This window comes from Mercenaria mercenaria, chromosome 6 (assembly GCF_021730395.1).
Source record: "Mercenaria mercenaria strain notata chromosome 6, MADL_Memer_1, whole genome shotgun sequence".
Classification (NCBI taxonomy): Eukaryota; Metazoa; Mollusca; class Bivalvia; order Venerida; family Veneridae; genus Mercenaria; species Mercenaria mercenaria.
The window spans coordinates 83120559-83134697 of NC_069366.1; the positions used below are offsets into that span (position 1 = coordinate 83120559).

The window sequence follows — 14139 nt, forward strand, 5'->3', positions numbered from 1 at the left end:
AAAATAAAGATGAATGTTTTGTTTTTATTTAATGAGCAGGTATATATCATTTATAAGGATGCACTAGTTTTGCCTGATATATAATCAAATACCAATTGAAATTTGTTTCCGAGAAAAAGCCAGGTAAAGAAGTTGTTCTGTTTTCGTCATATACCTGTAACAGCATTAATTTTTTTGCTGGACTTGGTATAAAGGTAAAAGGTAAATTGAATTTATGTGAATTTTATTTTCTGCGCTTTTTGAAACAATGAACATAAGCTCTGTAGAGCTTTCAAGTGATCGTATTTTAAGAACAGTTAAAACCAATTAATTATACCTTACCCTCAGCAATTGCGGGTACCCACTTACAGCTGAGCCGCTTCATATCAAAGACATAAAAAATGGTACTAATAGCTTCCTTGCTCGGCGCTCAGTATTAAGAGGATAGTGCTAGGACTGGTCAGCCCAGTGTCAGTATAATGTGACTGGGTTGGGTATCATGTCACATGTCAACGGCGTGATATTCCAGTGAGGCAGCACTATAAAGTTTGGCATTGAGCTCCTTGTAATGTAGATTGTTGCAGTATGCACATCGTCTCATCTTTACCTGCCTATATTCTAAGTTTCAAGTCAATACCTTTATTTCTTTTAAGTTATGCTCAGGATATGAAATATGTTTGGCAGATTTGACCTTCGACCTACCACCCTGGTTCAAGCGCTCTGCACATTTTCTCATCACTACCTACTTAAATGCAAAGTTTGAAGTCAATACCTTGAATGGTTGATAAGTTAAGCTCCGGGCATGAAATACGATGGACAGTTTTGACTCTTTGAGCTCAGTTTGTGACCTTGACTTCTGACCTACAGAGCCGGTTCAAGCGCACTGCACATCGTCTCATAGCCATCTACCTATATGCCAAGTTTAAAGTCAATAACTTTAATGGTTATGAATGCGCCATCACGTAATACTTCCGTTTTTCAATACAGGCGTATAAAATTTATATGCATATGTACACATGTTAAGCAAAATATTTTGTTTTTATATACCAAGTGTAGAATTTAAAAATTATAATGATAATAATGAACAAGTTGTTTTATGGAGGTAATAAAAATTATTTACTATAGTTGGTCTTGAATTAATAATGAGGAAACTGATGATTGTAATACAAAAATATTAACAAAAAATTGATGATTTATAGCAGCATATTAAGAGTGTTTATACCCATAGGGCAAAAACTTTTCTGAATGCATTTTGCAATATACTTTTATGTGTAAATTTTTAGCTCGACTATTTGAAGAATAGTCTAGCTATTCTAGTCACCCTGGCGTCGGAGTTGGCGTCGGCGTCACACCTTGGTTAGGTTTTTGCATGCAAGTACATACAGCTATCATTTAAAGGCATATAGCTTTGAAACTTATTTTTTTCTTTTTCTAGGGCAATTACCAACCTCACTGGGTCAAGTTCCATAACTCTGACATGTATTTTGAGCAAATTATGCCCCCTTTTGTACTTAGAAAATTCTGGTTAAAGTTTTACATGCAAGTTACTATCTCCAAAACTAATGCAGATATTTAATTGAAACTTCACATGTGTCTTCGGGGTTATAAAACTAGTTGATAGCAGCATGTCCCATAACTCTGACCTTCATTTTGGCCAAATTATGCCCCCTTTTGGACTGAGAAAATTCTGGTTAAAGTGTTACATGCAAGTTACTATCTCCAAAACTAATGCAGATATTGAATTGAAACTTCATTTGTGTCTTTGGGGTTATAAAACTAGTTGATAGCAGCAAGTCCTATAACTCTGACCTTCATTTTGGCCAAATTATGCCCGCTTTTGGACTTAGAAAATTCTGGTTAAAGTTTTGCGTGCAAGTACATACAGCTATTACTAAAAGGCATAAAGATTTGAAACTTATTTTTTCTTTTTTCTAGGTCAATTACCAACCTCACTGGGTTGAGTCCCATAACTCTGACGTGTATTTTGAGCAAATTATGCCCCCTTTTGGACTTAGAAAGTTCTAGTTAAAGGTGGATAATCAGATTTTGGCCATGTAACGGATTTGTTCGAAACTTTAGCATCTGAACATTTACACTCATTTATGTTCACTTAACACTTAATACAAATTAGATTTTCACTGGAGGTATTTTTAAAATTTCATTTTCCTATCCTGGTTGCCCAACCAAGATAGAGTTATTTTATCATAAGTATAAATTTGATAAACATACTTTGCCTAAGGAAATGTATAAATATTAGACATATTGTAATATATTTGTAAAATATTTGCATTAAAAATTATGTATTTAGATGGAATTCATTAAAAACGCAAGTTTGAAAAATTATTATTACCTCCCTTTGCCTATCTTGGTTGCGCAACCAAGATAGATTGGAAATAAATGAATTCAGAAGCTACACACAGCTTTAAAACTTGCATTTTGGTTCAGATTGTTCAATAGTTGATATGTCTATCAAATGCAAATGTAAAACTAGACATTGTATCGAAATAAAAAGAAATACCCAGCTTTTTATATACTTTCAATTAAAGGGGAGTAATTACAAAATTTTATAAAAATAATGAAATATACATTTCAAATAGGAATCTAACTCTATGTAATCGGTCTTTTTGTTCCTTAAATAATTCTCTACCAGAATATACAAAAAGTAAAAAATGTCATTAAATGTTGATTAAATGTGATTGACCACCTTTAAAGTTTTACATGCAAGTTACTATCTCCAAAACTAATACAAAACTAGTTGATAGCAGCAAGTCCCATAACTCTGATACGCATTTTGGTCAAATTATGTCCCCTTTTGAACTTAAAACTCTTCTGATATTTAACCTTTTTGGGTAGAATTTTCCTGCTTCTGGGACAATATTTCGAATAGTCGAGCTTGGCTGTCTTACGGACAGCTCTTGTTAATGATTTCCTTTAATGTGGTAGAATAGTACATGTATAGTGGTACTTATCCTTAAAATATGTTGAGGAAGTATAGTGACAGTTTATGTACTATGAATATATATTTCTATTTAAAAGCATGTTGCAAAACCTTTTTCTGCAGGAAATCTTGTTATATTGAACATTGTTGAATAGGTGTTTGGAAAACACTGAACTAAAGGTCCATTTTTAGCTTGACTGTTTGAAGAATAGGGAAAGCTGTTCTACTTATCCTGGTGTTGGTGATGTCCTTGGTTATAGTTTTAGGTGAAAGTCCAAATCTCAGTAACCATTGCATGTGTTGGACAGAAACTTTTTGCAAGGCTACTAATTAAATAATTATTTTACATAACTCATAGGAGAAAGTAATTCAAGTTACAGCCCTTTTTCAACTTAAAAAAATCCAGTTAACTTTGTTTGAAACTATCATGCTGTACAGGGTTTTTTTTGGCCGTTTTTATAGCCGTTATTCAGCTATATTCCCAATGCCAAAAAGTATGTATTTTTCCCAAAATTAATGCAAAAATTCTCAATCTACATTCTGAAAAAATTTCATTAAAATTGCACAAAAATTGACAAAGTTATGGACAATTTCATATTGGAAGTATGTTAAAAATGTTCTACAATGTGAAACAAGTGTATGAGAAAGTGCTTACACACATCCTTAATATATCCTATGGGACTAAATATTTCCCAATTTGGAACATTTACGCATCAAAATTCCCAATTCTGGGGGTATAGGCTATGTTCCCAAATTAGCTAGAAAAAACCCTGCTGTATCTCAGTAACAGTTACATATATATGTATTGGATTGAAACTTCACATAGTGCTGTCCAGGCGTCAGACCAGCTGACTTAACCAAGTTAGTTAACTCTTTCTTGTTAAATTTAATTCAAGTTACAGCCCTTTTTTGAAAATTTCGTTAAAAGTATTTTTGTGCAGCTTTCAAGCTGTATCTCAGTAACAATTGTATACATGGATTGGATTGAAACTTCACATGGTGCTTCCCAGTCATCAGACCTACTGAAATACGATGTATCCAAGTACATTTACAAGTCTTGGTTAAATTTAAATCAGTTTGTGATCCTGTTTTGACTTAAAAGATGTCGTTAAAGTGTTTGTGCAACTGTGAAGCTGTATCTCAGTAACAACTATACGTATGATTTAAGAGCGCTCTGTCTTATGGACAGCTCTTGTTCTCATGTACTGGGGTGTTGAACTGCAGTACAGGCGCACCTACTGTAAAATCATTTAATTTCCTGGGCATGAAATTTCATGGTTTTGGTCAAAACGGCAATTTCTTGGGGATATGAATTTGTGGATTTCAACGTTTGAACATAAAATGAAAGGGAATTTTACTTGTTCGTTGGGATTAAATTTCGTGGATTGACTCAACCACGAAATCCACGAAAATTAGTCCCCCACGAATATTAATGATTTCACAGTATACTGATAGATATGAAGTTTTGAAGATAATGTCAGATTTTTTTTGTTGTTTAAAAAAGCAAGTGCTTATGTTAAATGGTGTTACAGGACAATATAAAAGAAGATGATGAAAGCAGTCACGAATATAAACATATGGCGGAGAGAGGGTATGAAAGGCCAGAGACATGTCAAGACGATTCTCTCCATCACAGACGTCCGTCTGAGACAGAACAAGAAGTCCATAGACAGAGACGTTTATCATTTGGTGGGAAGGAAGAAGAGAACTCACAGCAAGGTATGTCCAGCTTCTAACTTCTATTTGGCTTGTTTAACTTAATGAGGCATTGGGATTTTTATGCCTCCTTGGAATTAGAGGTGGTATAATGTTTTGCTCATTTTGGTCAGTAGAAATAATTTATTGGCTTTCAATTAATAACTACAAAATATAGAGAGAGGTGTGGACACACTGTAAAACTACTTTGGAGGATTGCCTATGGTCGTTAGATTTAGGCAGTCAGTAGGTCAAAGGTCAAGCTCACTGTGACCTTGAGACTGAAAATTTCTGATCATTAATTTGTTAACACTTGGGCCAGGGCTCCGGAAATTTTGAGAACTCAATCGGTCCGAAACGAAAATCATGACATCGGCGCTACCCCACCCACCGCGTTACCAATATATAACATATTTGTAAAATGTGATAGAGTAAAGAAATAAGCATGTCATGCATTAAAAATGATTTACCGGTCACCGCGAGTTACCATACAATGGAGACAGTTATTCAGTGTTATGTGTGATCGTTACTTTGTTTAAATTTCGATGTTTTTCCGAGAAAATACTTGCAGGATAAAATTGTCGAGGCATTGACACCGTGTACCTAACTAGTCTAAAAGCCAACGCACGTGAGTTCGGTACCGTATACACAGCAGACACTTATGATGTTTCCTCATTCTTTGACGGAATTTTATAAAATACAATGCGTCAGAGCGATTTACTCGACACATATTCTCTGCCAAACATACTTAGTATTTTAAGAATACTCTGCCGCGGACCGAATGGGTACGTTATGTGAAGGCTGAGATCGAACTTCCCGCATGTACAGTGCCATAAGGTCACGCGCGTTGGCCACAGATATTTCATTACGCTGACGTTGTACTTCAACAAGCAGCTACATTCTATAAAATTCTCTTCTGATGTAAACAAAATTTCATTTTGAAACATTTTTTAAAAGACCGATTTGATAAACAGCGCCGCTCCGGTTTTCTTTATCATTCGTGCTTGCCAGTCCATTTTTTTTTCTTTCTTTTATTTTTTTATGTACAGTCGGGTTGCAAAGACGATTTTCTGTACTTGTTTCAACTGGAGTCCCAACAAATGAATCATGTAATTTTTAGAAATCAAGTAATTATAAAAATTATTTATATCAGTTTCCCGTGTGATGTCTCATTAAATGCAGTGACCATTTGATTTTTACCCGTGATCAAACATGTAGCCTTTTGAGAAAAAAAGACATCCGTCGGATTCTAAAAAGAAGTGGATCCCAGTCGAAACCATTTGGATCCAGTCAGAAACAATTGGAAACCAGTCAAAAATGTTTAATACATTGCAGTCGGCTGTCTGCAAACATTAAAGGATGTGCCGCGCGAGCACTTATTGCGTCACGCGCTTATTACGGACCGATTATCAAGGTGACAATCAGACCGTTTGACACGTTTATTGATTATCTGAGGGTGCGACCAACAGTTTCCTGCTTGGCAGGTCATCGTGTATTGAGATTTCCGACCGAAATTTATAAAAAAAAATCATTTTTACGGGACCGATTTTTTTTAGCTCACCTGTCACAAAGTGACAAGGTGAGCTTTTGTGATCGCGCAGTGTCCGTCGTCCGTCGTGCGTCCGTGCGTCCGTAAACTTTTTGCTTGTGACCACTCTAGAGGTCACATTTTTCATGGGATCTTTATGAAAATTGGTCAGAATGTTCATCTTGATGATATCTAGGTCAAGTTCGAAACTGGGTCACGTGCGGTCAAAAACTAGGTCAGTAGGTCTAAAAATAGAAAAACCTTGTGACCACTCTAGAGGTCACATTTTTCATGTGATCTTCATGAAAATTGGTCAGAATGTTCATCTTGATGATATCTAGGTCAAGTTCGAAACTGGGTCACGTGAAGTCAAAAACTAGGTCAGTAGGTCTAAAAATAGAAAAACCTTGTGACCACTCTAGAGGTCACATTTTTCATGGGATCTTCATGAAAGTTGGTCAGAATGTTCATCTTGATGATATCTAGGTCAAGTTCGAAACTGGGTCACGTGAAGTCAAAAACTAGGTCAGTAGGTCTAAAAATAGAAAAACCTTGTGACCACTCTAGAGGTCACATTTTTCATGGGATCTTCATGAAAGTTGGTCAGAATGTTCATCTTGATGATATCTAGGTCAAGTTCGAAACTGGGTCACGTGCGTTCAAAAACTAGGTCAGTAGGTCTAAAAATAGAAAAACCTTGTGACCACTCTAGAGGTCACATTTTTCATGGGATCTTCATGAAAGTTGGTCAGATTGTTCATCTTGATGATATCTAGGTCAGGTTCGAAACTGGGTCACGTGAAGTCAAAAACTAGGTCAGTAGGTCTAAAAATAGAAAAACCTTGTGACCACTCTAGAGGTCACATTTTTCATGGGATCTTCATGAAAGTTGGTCAGAATGTTCATCTTGATGATATCTAGGTCAAGTTCGAAACTGGGTCACGTGGAGTCAAAAACTAGGTCAGTAGGTCTAAAAATAGAAAAACCTTGTGACCACTCTAGAGGTCACATTTTTCATGGGATCTTTATGAAAGTTGGTCATAATGTTCATCTTGATGATATCTAGGTCAAATTCGAAACTGGGTCACGTGCCTTCAGAAACTAGGTCAGTAGGTCTAAAAATAGAAAAACCTTGTGACCACTCTAGAGGTCACATTTTTCATGGGATCTTCATGAAAGTTGGTCAGAATGTTCATCTTGATGATATCTAGGTCAAGTTCGAAACTGGGTCACGTGCGGTCAAAAACTAGGTCAGTAGGTCTAAAAATAGAAAAACCTTGTGACCACTCTAGAGGTCACATTTTTCATGGGATCTTCATGAAAAATGGTCAGAATGTTCATCTTGATGATATCTAGGTCAAGTTCAAAACTGGGTGACGTGCGGTCAAAAACTAGGTCAGTAGGTATAAAAATAGAAAAACCTTGTGACCACTCTAGAGGTCACATTTTTCATGGGATCTTCATGAAAAATGGTCAGAATGTTCATCTTGAATATATCTAGGTCAAGTGCGAAACTGGGTTACGTGCCTTCAAAAACTAGGTCAGTAGGTCTAAAAATAGAAAAACCTTGTGACCACTCTAGAGGTCACATTTTTCTTGGGATCTTCATGAAAGTTGGTCAGAATGTTCATCTTGATGATTTCTAGGTCAAGTTCGGAACTGGGTCACGTGCGGTCAAAAACTAGGTCAGTAGGTCTAAAAATAGAAAAACCTTGTGACCACTCTAGAGGTCACATTTTTCATGGGATCTTTATGAAAGTTGGTCAGAATGTTCATCTTGATGATATCTAGGTCAAGTTCGAAACTGGGTCACGTGCCTTCAAAAACTAGGTCAGTAGGTCTAAAAATAGAAAAACCTTGTGACCACTCTAGAGGTCACATTTTTCATGGGATCTTCATGAAAGTTGGTCAAAAACGATGTCATACTCAAAACTGGGTCATGTGGGAAGAGGTGAGCGATTCAGGACCATCATGGTCCTCTTGTTATTTTTTCACTCCAGGAATCGGTCTGAAAAGTCAAAAATCGGTCCAAAACCGACAAACCGGCAAATTTCCGGAGCCCTGACTTGGGCCTATACTTACCAATCTTCATAGGAACGTTACTTGTGGTCATTAGAATACCCCAGTAGTTTATGAGGTCAGTATGTTTTAGTCCAAGGTCACGATTACTTCGAGACTTCAGGCCCTTTGTTCAATAACTAGGCAATGCTAAAAGAATTAGGACTGTCAATTTGCCTGTGGTTGCTAGATGGCTCGGTAAGATTTTGGGCTCAAGATCAAAGGTCAAGGTCTGTGATCAGTAGATAACTCCAAATATTAATAGTGGTGGGAGGATAATGTTCAAGGTAACAATTACATGTACATTTACCTTGAGACTGAAAATGGTTTAGGATCTTTTAACTGAGGAACACTTTGGGTCTAGAGGCATCTGTCTACCGGCAGATAGCATGATTGTTTATATCAATAGATGACCAGTATCACAGCATACTCAAGACTGAAAATTGCCAACCCAGTTACCTCCAATAGATCGTCATGGTGATGTACACACGGTTTTACGAACAGTTTTTGTTTCTGATTCTGATTAAAGGCTTTTGATTGTTAATACTGGATTTGTACACTACTATTCAGCTTAATATTAGCCTATCACAGGCCTGTTAAAATGCAGATATTTACACTCTGTTTGCCACCCCTTCCGCTCAACCCGACTGCTATTTTTTGTAAATATCAGTATTGGCAGAAAGTTTAGCACAACTATGTTTTTCATAGATCTTATTAATATTCTTATAATCTCCCTTTGTCTTAAAAGTTTTGTTTTGTTAGGACAACTATGTTTTTTTCACAGATGTTTCTATTATTCTTATAATCTCCCTTTGTCTATACAGAGATGTAATAAAAGGGTAGATTTCCTTCTGCAGACACCTACATTTTAGTCTTGGAGAATTTTTCAACTTTAAATGGTGATTTTTATAAGCAAATGCATTCGACAGTTACTAAATTACTGCATGTGGTTTGCACAAGTAAAGTGAGGTTTGCAAAATGTTTTCAGTATTTTTGTCAAATTTGACTTGCTGAATTAGCCATTTCTTGTCAATGATTCATTACTGTTTTAAATTTCCATGAAACTTTTTATGCTAAAAAGAGATAAAGCAGCTGTCCAAACGGAGAATATGCATTATAATTATATGACAAAAGAACAGCAGTTTTCATATAGATCTCCGGCTTACATTTTGTTAAAAGTTACAAATTTTAACATAGACTTTTTGTTGAAAGTTTTGCATGTAAGAAGTTTTGTCAGGAACTGTTATACTGCATTTTTAACCAGGTTTTCATAGAAAACCAGTTATTAGATTGGGGTATGTCGTCGGGCGGGTGGGCAGGCGGGCGTCAAATGTGGTTTCTGCACAATAACTTTAGTTTGGAACAAGCTATAGACACCAAACTTGGCCTGTAGATACATGTAGATGGTAAGGAGACGAGGTTGGGATTGCATTTGGGGTCATTTGGGTCAAGGTCAAGGTTGCTGTTGCTAAAAATAGAAAAATTGGTTTCCGCACAATAACTTTAGTTTGAAATGATATATTAAAATTAAACTTGGCCTGTGGGTAGCTTATAGAAAAACCAAGGTTGGGATTGTATATGGGGGACATTGGGGTCAAGTTCAAGGTCAGGATAACTTATTTAATCTTCTAACTGAGAGAATTCCACAGTGGCACAGTGGTCTAGAGCGCTGGGCCAAAAGCTACGTTTTAGTTTATACATAATTTATTTTAGGTCGATTGTGAAGGAAGTTTTACAACTTATATTAATCACTCTCGACACCTCATTCCTGATGGAATCCATCGCCACGAGGGTATGAGAGAAGAGGCCAGTTTCCCTTTTAATGCTGAGCGCCAAGCAAGGGAGCTACTGGTACCATTTTTCACGTCTTTGGTATGACGCGGCCGGTGATCGAACCCACGACCTCCCGCACTCGAAGCAGATGCTCTACCACTAGGCTATCGAGGGGGTGAACAAGCTACTTTTTAGTCAGTGGGATGGAAGGGTGTCGGTTCAAATCGTACCGAGATCCAGATAATTTTCTTTTTCTTTTTTTGTGATAAAAAGGTCATGGTCAAGGTCACAGTTACTAAAAATAGATTTTATTCTCAGTGTCATCATCAAAAAGGTGGTTTCCATTTTATAATTTTAGCTTGGACTTACATACTGCCATCAAACTTTGTGTACAGCAAGCTTATCTGAAAAATTAGGTTTGAATGATTTACTGAAAATAGAAAAATGGCTTTCGCTCAGTATTTTTAGTTTGGGTACACTTATTGTCAGCATACTTGGTGTGTAGATAGCTTTTATCAAACACAAAAGGTTGGGAAAGTATTTGAGGTCATTTTGATCAGGGTCAAGGTCATTGTAGCTAAAATAAGAAAAATGGAGTCATATTTGAAATAAAAAATAGATTTTTGTGCCATGGAATGGAAGGGTGTCGGTTCTAATCTCACTGAGATCCAAAAAAATTTTTTTTCGTTTTTTTTTTTTTTTGGTGACAAAAAGGTCATTTTAATGCCATTGGGTAACTAAAAATAGAAAAATATGGTCATAGTTATAATAAAAAATATATGTATAATAGAATATGACCGTACCTGTTGGTGTGATGCAATTGAAAACCTGGTTTTCATGGAATTTCCATGTTTCTTGTTTCAAAATCTTCTGCATTCTGAGCCAGGCTTCATACCTCTGACTAAAGTTTACATAATAATGCCCCTTTTTCAATTTAGAAAATATTGCTGTATAATGTTTCTATTATAACATTCCTTGGAAGAGATCAAATGATTGGCAATGTAAGAGTTTCCTCCCTTTGTGTATGTGAATTCTGCATGCTAGGAATAAATATAAGATAATTATATAAATTGCTGCCTATAATACCTATAAGCAGTACCTAATTACTAGAAGTGTGTTATAAGAATTTGAGAAATGTAAAACCTATTATAAAGACCACCTTGTGAACTGTTTATTTATTTGGGTTTTACGGCGCACCAACACAGTATAGGTTATATGGTGCCAAACAGGACTACAAAAGAGACAAAGTCTCTAGACCATTGGATTCATTGTACAGCGTATAGTTACTTGTGAATAAGGACCATTAGTGTAATGTTTCTATACAAGTTTGACTGTATATGCAGATGACAAAGTTAACATAAAAAAAATTACACCAAAAAATAAAACATGGGAGGGGAGAACAACACGTCAAACACCAGGGTGGTTGTAGACTATTTATTATATGATCGACCGGTTTCGGTCTGCTAAGACCTTCATCAGGATACATTCCAATAGAAAAATAGTGACTGAAGTACTAAAAATGTGGTTTTTGTTACTATTTATAGAACATTTGTTACTATTTATATCTAGTTATCTGGCAAGCTGCCAAAATTAATTAAATTTTTACTTGTGGTGTTTGTTATAGTTTGGTCAGAAATTTGGAGTTGATTTCTGTATTTTTTTTTTAATTGAAAAGTTGAAACACTTCTATCAAATCATTCAACAGTAGTTAAGAGGCTCCTATCTGAGGCTGAAAAAAACAACCCTTGTTTTTTAACAGAATAATCTGAATATCTACTTTATCTTGTGGGAAAAAGTGGAATTAAAACTACATGTACTGTCACTGTTGCCACAGAGAATAAGTAGTATTTCTGAGTAACAAAATACTTGGAATAAGATTCTTCGATTTTATTCTACCATATGAAACAAGAAATTAATTAAAACCTGTACTTGATTGTTTTAAGAAGAATTTGATTCTTTGCGAGACTGAATTTCTATTTATAAAAAAATCCTCATAATCGTTTTCTAACGTTTTTTTTTCAGAGTTCATTGGTTATGTTACCTTATTTTATTTTCTGTTATTTACACAGCCTTATTCAGCTGCCAAACCATGTTTGCCTGTAGTTATCAATTATTTGACATTGCCTCATGAAAACCATATTCTCATAAATATCTTGAGAGACACGAATCAATAGAAAATGCCGCTAAATTACCAGCGTGATTTACCAGCATTATTCTTCTACAAGAAGTTGAAAGCCTGCCATTATTGGTTCTCCATTACAGGATGTAATGTTTAAATAGGTGTCAAAGGGGAGATCACTCCATAATAACTTCGCGATCGCCTTGAGGTTTCGCTATTGATTTACTCACTGTTAAATTCATTATAGCGGTTATAGAGAGGCCTAACCAATATGCTTCTGTTCAAAACTCAATAATATCTCGGATGTGATAGAAAAACATTTGCCGTGTCTCAATCCAATATCTCAGGATTGTCGATAATTGTTGTCAGCCGCGACAATCTTTTAACACTGATCTGTTTTAACTCTTACATGGTAACGTGTTTGCTCATTTGCGTTCATTCTTCCCATGGGGCTTCCATACGATTTATATAAATTAATTACAATTAATTTCCTTCTGCGTATGATCTTGAATCGTCAATAGCAAAGCTTTTGTAAAACAAACTGCAGCCATTGATTTGATGTTTTTTTCGCGACAATTCTTGATGAAATATTCATCCGCCTTTTCACCGAATTGCTTGCTAGCAGCCATGAATTAGTTATAAACCAGCTTCCTAAAAGAGCAATTTTCACAAGATTTCAGTTGAACTTGTCCAAATGTGTCAACGGAATTGCGGGTATTGATAACTTATTACATGAATAATTGATTACAAATCTTTAGTGCGAAATTAACATTAACGCGGGACAGGAAGTAATTCAATGTTTTCTACAATCAGAATAAGCTTCTGGGGTTTTTAATTACATTTCAAAGAGCTGTAAAAAAACTGTTTGAAAATTACTTTCTTGATTGCAAGTTCATTTGATTTAAACTTTGAAAAGCCCTGAATTGTAAGAAGAATTTAATTTGCTTGTCTCTTCTATATTTTATTAAAGGAACTTTTGGTATATTAATGTAAAAGTAATTGTATTAATTCATTGTTGTGTAGGTCAGATAATTACACCTTTGAATACAGTAATACCTCTGAAAAACGCTACCCAGTAGTAAACACCTTTACATGAACAGATTATCTTTTTCATAATACAATGCATTCCCGTCATGTAAAATTAACTCATTAATGTTCACTAATGGTTACACTGTACAATTGTATATATTTTAGATGAGTATTATAGAGATTAAAACCTTTGTTTTGTCATGGGTCTTTCTATCTAGTTTAGGTAGTGCTCATATTAAAACCTCTAAATACTAAAACTTGTCAGTCAGTAAAAATAAGGTACCACATTTGTCATTTATTCCAAATGTCTTGAATAACAAACATTGCCATTGATAATTCATGATTTGCTTTCAAAATTTGATATTTCAGATACCTTTTCAAGCACCAGTCAGTTTTCTTGTTAAAATTATTTTTGTTTAGTTTGGTTTTTGCCCATGTTCATTTAAGAGTTTCCCATGTTCATTTAAACTTTTGTTTCATTTTATGTCTTTGCAAAGGTATCACATTCTGGACTCGTTTCTAGTTTGAAACAGTTGAGTATGTCTTATTAGTTCAGTTTTGTTTTATGCCCATGTCATATTCCAGTCAAGTTTCTAATATAAATCAGTTCAAGTTTCTAGTTTGAAGATGTTGAGTAAGATTTGTTTTATTTTATGCCCTTGCTTAGTTTTCACATTGTGTTCAAGTTTCTTGTTTGTAGCAGTTGTAGCTGTTTTATTCATGCCAGTTCTAAGATAAGTTTCTGTTTTGGAACAGTTAAATAAGACATAGTTTTGTCTTAATTTATGCCAATGTTAAGTTTTCAAGTTATGTTCAGTCACTTTTCTCGTTTGCAGCACCTATAAAGTTTGTTTTACTTATACTCATGTTAAGCTTGCTGGTCCAGTCAAGTTTCTAGTTTGATGCAGTTAAATTTGTAATAGTAAACTATGGTTTGTTTTATCTTATTTTCTTGTTCAGTTTTAGCATTGTGTTAAAGTTTGTGTTAAGTTTCTAGTGTATATCTGTAGACATATAAGT

At 35.1% G+C, this 14139-nt stretch overlaps 1 protein-coding gene across 2 annotated transcripts in view; it reads left to right on the top strand.

The window, feature by feature from the left end:
- Positions 1-14139, top strand: part of LOC123549897 (genetic suppressor element 1-like) — a 137401-nt gene that overhangs the window by 3872 nt on the left and 119390 nt on the right. For both annotated transcript variants that reach the window (XM_053546497.1, XM_053546498.1), the window contains exon 2: positions 4450-4636. In XM_053546497.1, the coding sequence (XP_053402472.1) occupies positions 4450-4636 (187 nt within the window). The remainder of the gene's footprint in view (positions 1-4449; positions 4637-14139) is intronic.